The 7,272-nt window shown below is 40.4% G+C and overlaps 1 protein-coding gene across 1 annotated transcript in view; it reads left to right on the top strand.

The window, feature by feature from the left end:
- The first annotated feature begins 992 nt into the window (after window positions 1–992).
- Window positions 993–7,272, top strand: part of angptl4 (angiopoietin like 4) — a 9,102-nt gene continuing 2,822 nt past the window's right edge. Inside the window, exons 1-3 of the mRNA XM_015399216.1 lie at window positions 993–1,569; window positions 2,343–2,453; window positions 2,540–2,621. Coding sequence (XP_015254702.1) covers window positions 1,078–1,569; window positions 2,343–2,453; window positions 2,540–2,621 — 685 coding nt within the window. The 5' untranslated portion in view covers window positions 993–1,077. The remainder of the gene's footprint in view (window positions 1,570–2,342; window positions 2,454–2,539; window positions 2,622–7,272) is intronic.

Consider the following 7,272-nt stretch of genomic DNA (forward strand, 5'->3'; position numbering starts at 1 on the left):
ACTTATTTTTAGATCCTTTTTCCAGTGTGGCTCCAGGGACTTTCACCTCCTATTCCTAATGATCTGATCCTTTCATGTCAATGTTGGCATCGTAACATGAAGTTAACATTTATACATTTTGGACTCTTCAAAATCAATAAAAAATGCATTTATATACTTTTTTTTTTTTTTTCAATAAAATTGACATTTTTATTCTGCATTGCTCCAGACATTTTGTGGCTGTTTTATGTTAGAAAAATTATCTATGTCCTTTAATATCTGATCTGTTCCTGTTATGGTAATTACATTTCTTTTTCTTAATCCTCCTGCTTAATTTGGTAATATTATTAAGGAAACTGTTTAAGTAAGTAATGTTTATTTATGGAGGTCACAAAGTGCTTCACAAAATTAGAATATGAATAAAAATATATATATAGTCACAAAAGAAATGGTCAGAAAACAACCCTTAATAAGTTTTACAGATAAAATGGCAGAAAATTTACTCATATGTTTGTTTGAACAGATAAAGATTCCATTTTTGATTCTGAAATCCGCCTCAGAGATGCGGAACCGATTTGTTTTCATCTTTCTTCAGACATTTTAAAATGTTTCCTGTGACTCCTCGCATCTCCTACGGAACAGTTAGAACAAACTGACCGACCATTCAGACTCATCAGCTTGTATCTGGCTCCTGATATCACTATCAGTCCATTCAGGGTGTTCCTGTGCTGCTAAATGGATAAACTATCTGGAAAAGTCACATCGTTTGAACTCAGCTGTGATTCAGCTCCGCTTCTCGAAGATGGGAGGACGACTGTTTGCCATCAGCTGATAGAACAGACCTTTGTGTTATATCATCAGGAGCTGAATGACATGAAAGCTTAACAGAGAGATGGAGGAGGAACAGAAACCTGAGAGGAGCTGCACCCCTCCCTCCGCTTGCCTGGCCAATGGCAGGCAGCTGCACAGCTTACACTGGAGGGCTGGGAAACTATAAAACAGTAGAGCTGTGTCTGTGGATCCAGGAGCCTCAGCTCTCTGAATCACAGGAAACTTTGACAGGACACAGTTTAAGGGGGCGTCAGCCATTCAGCAGCAATGAAGACCTCCCTGGCAGCTCTGACACTCTGCCTGCTGGTACTCATGGTCACAGCCTTCCCCTTTGAAAGGAAGGGGGCTTCGCCAGGACGCACCCAGTACGCAGCGCAGGATGACTTCAATATCATCGCCCACGGCCTGCTGCAGCTGGGCCAGAACCTGAAGGAGCATGTAGACAAAACCAAAGGTCAGATGAGAGACATTTTCACCAAGCTGAAAGCTTTTAACCGCTCCATGGCTGAGCTGGGGAAGGAGAGCCAGAGGCAGCAGGCGGAGGGGGAGACCCTGAAGACTCGAGCTGTGGGGATGGAGAACAGAGAGGGACAGCTGATCAATGTCACATCCGAGCTGAGAGAGAAAGTGGAGGAGATCCAGCAGGAAAGGAGGACCATGAGTGAGAGGATGAGCCGGCTGGAGGAGAGGGTGGACAGCATGCTGCAGGGACACATGAGCCCCGGTGCCAGGAACAGCAGTGATGGACACAGCATCCAGGTGAGAGTGAATCCATTAGGGGACTGGAGGTGATTTGATGTGGAGACGGTAACTTCGTTTTTGGGGACTTTTATTATCCTACAATACTTTAAACTTGAAGCTGTTTATGCTGGTGAAGATTCTCAGTCATCCAGGTCATAGTCATTCCAAAAAAGGTTAAAAAAAAACTGAACTTGGACACTGTTTCCAAGATTGAAGATGTTTCGCTTCCCATCTAGGAAGCTTTTTAATTCAAAATGTGACATTTATGACATTTCTATGAAAAAGCTTCCTGGATGGGAAGCAAAATGGCTTCAAACTTGGAAACAAAGTTTTTTTTTTTCCTTTTTTAATTGAAGCTCTTTACTTTTACATTAGAGGTCTGCAAGGGACAAAGTGTGCAGTGCGCACTGAATGACAGCAGTGGGTGGTAAGCAGCTCAAGGGAATGAAAGGGGTCGTGCAGTACGTGCAGAGAGACTTAAGGCTGCAGACAAAGGGTTCTGGCTGCTTTAGATGATAGAAGAACTAAATGGGTTCCTAGCGCCCCGGGACTTGGATGGTGAAATGCTGAGAGGCAGCAGATGGCTGCTTATAAAAGCAGAATTTATGAACACAATTTCAAAGCAGTTACATAACCACAGCTTAAAGTTCAGCTAGTCTCTGGTTTTAAGTTAAACCCAGCCGGCCGCAGGTTGTTTAGTTTGGGTTCATTTTTACGCACGGACCTTTTTCTGGAGCAGTGTTATCAGAAAGATCTAAAAGGTTTTTATTTGTGTTGCTTATTTCTTTAAGCTCATGCTGGAGACTCAAAACAGGCGCATCGATGACCTGGTGGAGCGCATCAGGCTCCAGCAGGAGAAGCTCGACAAGCAGAACATGCGCATCAGGACGCTGCAGGGTCAGGTGAGCCGCGCTCAGACGCAGCGCGTAAAAACAAGGTTCTCTGATGGAGAAATCTTCTCCATTCATGTTTCTTTTGTGACCTTCAGATCAAACAGCCCGGAAAGAGGCCATCACCGCGGAGCGGCAGCAACGCCGATGGCGCAGAGGAGCAGCGCGACTCCCCTCTCGGTAAATAAAGCCCCGCAGTGTCAGAGATCCCCCTCCCTTCACACCGACTTAAGTGGACTGGACCTAATCTGACGCCAAGTGTGGCGAACCATCTGTTGGTTGAGGACAGAAAGAGGCTTAAATCACTGACAATTAAAATCAATCTAATCGCAGAAACGGCAACAGGTGGATTTTCTGGATCAACTGTCAACCAATTACAACTATTTACATTATTGTTATTTTTATAGCTTAAATAGCGTCAATGAAGCCAAACAGATTATCTGTATGTCTTAAGTAAATATTTAGGGCTTTTGTAATTGTATTACATTTTAATTTATTTTCTCGCACCATATTTCCTGTCATCTCCTGCTAATTTACGCAGAAAACGGATCTGATTCATTTCTAGAATAGAAATTCACGATCAAAGCAATGAAATAAAATCTTAGAATTCAGCATCCCAGTTTGATCCTATATTCCTAATGCAAACCAGTTAAATTTACCTCCTGGTGACAACTGGTACACTGGAAAAAATCAAAATCTATATGTCATTTCTTCTTAAAATACCTGCATTTGTTCTTGAATTGAGAAGTTTAAAGAGACATTTTGCCAATGGAACAAGACAATTTACATTTAAAATAAGAAAACACAATTATATTGTCTTATTTAAAGTGCATTTTATCTAAATATCTTATTCTAAGAGTAAAAATACTCATTCCATTGGCAAATCATTTCATTTACCTACTTAAATTAAGGGTAAATACACTTAATTTAAGAATTTTTTTTATTTATTTCTAGATCGTTTTTCCAGTGTACAAAGCTATACACTGCAAAAAATTGAAATCTAAATAAGTCATTTTCGCTTAAAATAAATGCATTTTTTATGGAGGAGGGAAGTGAGACACTTTACCACTGGAACAAGACAATTTACATTTAAAATAAGAAAAAAAAATGACTTTGTCTTATTTCAAGTGCATATTACCGTATCTATTTTTATTTAAGAGTAAAAATACTAGTTCCATTGGCAAATAAGTAAACTTAACAATCTAGAAATAAGTAAACATTTCTTAAATTAAGTGTATTTACCCTTAATTCGAGTAGGTAAATTAGATAGTTTAAATTTGGAATGAGTATTTTTACTCTTAAAATAAAATAATTAGATAATATGCACTTGAAATAAGACAATTTAATTGTCTTTCCTTATTTTAAATCTAAATTGTCTTGTTCCATTGGCAAAATGTCTCTTTTATCTCCTCAATTCTAGAACAAATGCACTTATTTTAAGAAAAAAATTTACTTATTTAGATTTAGATTTTTTTCAGTCCACATTTGTGTCGCAGACAAAACAACAAAACTGTATAAAATGATAAATTTTCTCCCCATAGAAATCTTGAATAATCTGAAACCCAGTCTTTAAACTTTCCCCCAGTTGTTATGTGTCGAGATATTTAATTTCACCCAATCTTTACTGTATTTACTCAACATGCTGCTGAGAGATCATGTTGTTGAAAATAGTCTGTAGAAATGGGCAAGCTGTTTTGTGTTTTTTTTTTACAGTTGTAGCCATTCAAAATGGCCCTTCCCAGTCGAACGCCAGCAGAATGGCTGCAAAAACCCCTCCAACTTCCAGCCAATGGCCTTCTACTGGGCGTGCATCTTTTTTTTTTAACTCCGACTCCACCCTTTCACTGAATTACAGGGTCTGACCAGGAGATGATGCTTCTCTTTAGATCTCAATGTTCACAAATCATGACAGAACGAATATTTTAGTACAAAAATTGATGTTTAAAAAGGAATTGTAGGGGATCAGCCAAGGAAATGAAGGAAAGTGGGGAAATTTTGAATGGCTACTACTGTAAAGGAGTCCTTGACATTTGCATAAAGCAAGTCCAAAGTTTATTTTCTCTGATTCAGCAGCTGACAAACTGTTGGAATGTTTACAATTGACAGTGTAACAGTGAGGCGTGATTAAAATCACCTGTTATTTCCACAAATACATTGTTTTTGAAAAGAATGCAATCAGTAAAACTCAGTCTCACTCCAATATCAGAAGAAAAAAACAAATCTCCAACCCACTCTTCCGCTTTCTCCTCGCTATTTATTAAAGTCAGAGGGGGGGTCCCTAGTTACACAAGCTGAGGTTGCGCTAAAGGAATAGGAAACAAGAAATACAATTAAATTTGCAGCCTCAGTGAACAGATCAATTTGCATTTAAATGTCTTGCGGTCAAATAGTCCGAGAACCTCCTGGTTTCGTTAAGCTTGAGCAATATAGTTGACCTATACTGCTTGTGCAACACCTCTCTGGAACAGTAATATGTCACACATCTTATACATAATTATTCCAACACTTTTCTATTTCCTTCTTTTAAATGTTTTTATTTTATATTTTGAATGGCTACTACTGTAGATGTCTGAAATTCAGAAGCAATTGTAATGCTTCATTTAGATGTGAAATAAACACTGAAACTGGAATTCCAAAAACTAAACACTGAGTCAAATTTAAATGGAAATATGATTCATGTAAAACTGGAAAGCTGGTTATGGATGTGAATCAGCTGAAAGGTGCCTAGTGTCTGGACATAATGGACATAAAGAGGAGAACACAAAAGTCTTCAGAAGAAATGGCCAAGTTCCCCTGGCAGGGATCCAACTGGGAGAAAGTTCAACAGTCTCAAAAAGAGTTTCAGTCAGGGTCAAGCATCTTTAGTGGATCACTTAGAGCGGAGAGGAAAGATAGTCTGGGGAGGCGGCGTATATCTGAGACTCTGTGTTTTCATTGATAACACTTCCCTCTGAGCCAAGGAGGAGAAAAATGGGGAAAGCCAGTCTAAATTTATCTCCGAACCTCGTCCCACTTTTTATGGCATCAGGCTCAAAACAAACGTGTGGACTTCCCTCCTGAGTGAGCAACCTTTCCCCCAGATGTATCAACCCCCCACCCCCTGCTGTTGTGGACTCTTTTTCCCTCCCCCCCTTCATCCCTGAACAAGACAAAACCCATCCTCTGTGTCTCCCAATGGTATGAATGGGAAGTGTGCCAAAGTTCAGGAGATCCTTCTGACCCCCCCGCCCCCCCCCGCCCCCCGGTCACCCTGCAGCCCTCATTCCTTTGGAGTACAGGTGTCAATCTTTCATCAGAGGCAAACAATTCTACACAGAAACTAATTTCCACATGAGTAATGAAAAGTTGTTGCCTCGCAAAGCAAACTAAAGCACCAAGTAGCTCCAGAGTCTCTGTTTCTAGATATCTTCCCTTAAGACCCCGCCCCTCCCCATACATTACCATCTGATCACTCCCCATGCATGCAGCAGCCATGCACACATACGTCACCAACCGGCCGCTTTGCACGTGAGGGAGGTGTTTTAGGTCACAGACAGGGGGAAAGGGGGGAGGATGAGGAATGTAAAGGGTGACTGCCATGTAACCCTATAGGTTGCAAGGCCAAACAGCTGTAAAGAGGGGGGAGTTCTGCTTGGGAACTGGGGGAAAGGTCATGTTTACAACGGAGACGCTCTGTTGTTTTGAAAGGTTTTTATCAGGTTCATTTCAGTATCTCCGGACTCTTGCGATAAGCTGTCTCTGAATGGCAGAGTTTTATTTGCAAACACTCTGCCCTCCTAGAGTTTGGCAGAGGGAGCAGAGTTCAAATTATTCTGGACTGTCCTGTGATGAGTCCTCTCAGTTTTATGATATTCGATGTATTTTCACCTAAACAAGTTTTTTGTCGTCACTTCTGGGGTGTAGAGGATGCAACATATATGCCAAGCATTGTCATGCCTCCGGAGGACTGCAGAAACCCGCCTACATGATGTTGCTGGACAAAATATCTTACACCCTTCACAGGTCGCTATCCTGGAAGAAGCCAAAAAGAGAAAAAAGCTAAATCCAACACATCTGTCCAGTTAGATGCCTCCTAGATTTTGTGTGCCTGAAGCAGTAGTTACAGTAGTAGCCATTCAAAATTTCTCCACTTTCCTCGATGGGTGCTTGGCTGGTCCCCATCAATTCCTTTGTAAACATCATTCTTTGTACTAAAATATTCGTTCTGTCATGATTTGTGGACATTAAGATCTAAAGAAAAGCGTCATCTCCTGGTCAGACCCTGTAATTCAGTGAAAGGGTGGAGTCAGAGTAATAAAAACATGCCAGAGGGGGTCACTCACTGGAAAAAAATCATTTTTTCTTAAAATAAGTGCACTTGTTCTTGGATTGAGGAGGTAAAAGAGACATTTTGCCAATGGAACAAGACAATTTACACTTAAAATAAGGCAACTAGTGGCTGAAAGTTGCACTGGAAAAACAATTTGAGTAGGTAAATGAGATAGTTTGCCAATGAAATTAGTATTTTTACCCTTAAAATAAAATAACTAGATAACATGCACTTAAAATAAGACAGCATTTAAGTGTAAATTGTCTTGTTCCATTGGCAAAATGTCTCTTTTACCTCCTCAATCCAAGAACAAGTGCACTTATTTTAAGAAAAAATGACTCATCGAGATTTAGGTTTTTTCCAGTGAGATATTTCGCTAGCCTCGTGAGACCATCCTGATCTCGCAAGCTTTCAAGGTTTCACTCGCAGATCAGTCTGGAGACTCTCCGTTAAAGAAAATTTGGAGCCGTTCACCAAACGAACGTCCAATCAGCGTTGGCTTTGAGGCGGGTTGAGGTGTGA

The sequence above is a fragment of the Cyprinodon variegatus genome, unplaced genomic scaffold (genome assembly GCF_000732505.1).
Source record: "Cyprinodon variegatus isolate N-32 unplaced genomic scaffold, C_variegatus-1.0 Scaffold995, whole genome shotgun sequence".
NCBI classification, from domain to species: domain Eukaryota; kingdom Metazoa; phylum Chordata; class Actinopteri; order Cyprinodontiformes; family Cyprinodontidae; genus Cyprinodon; species Cyprinodon variegatus.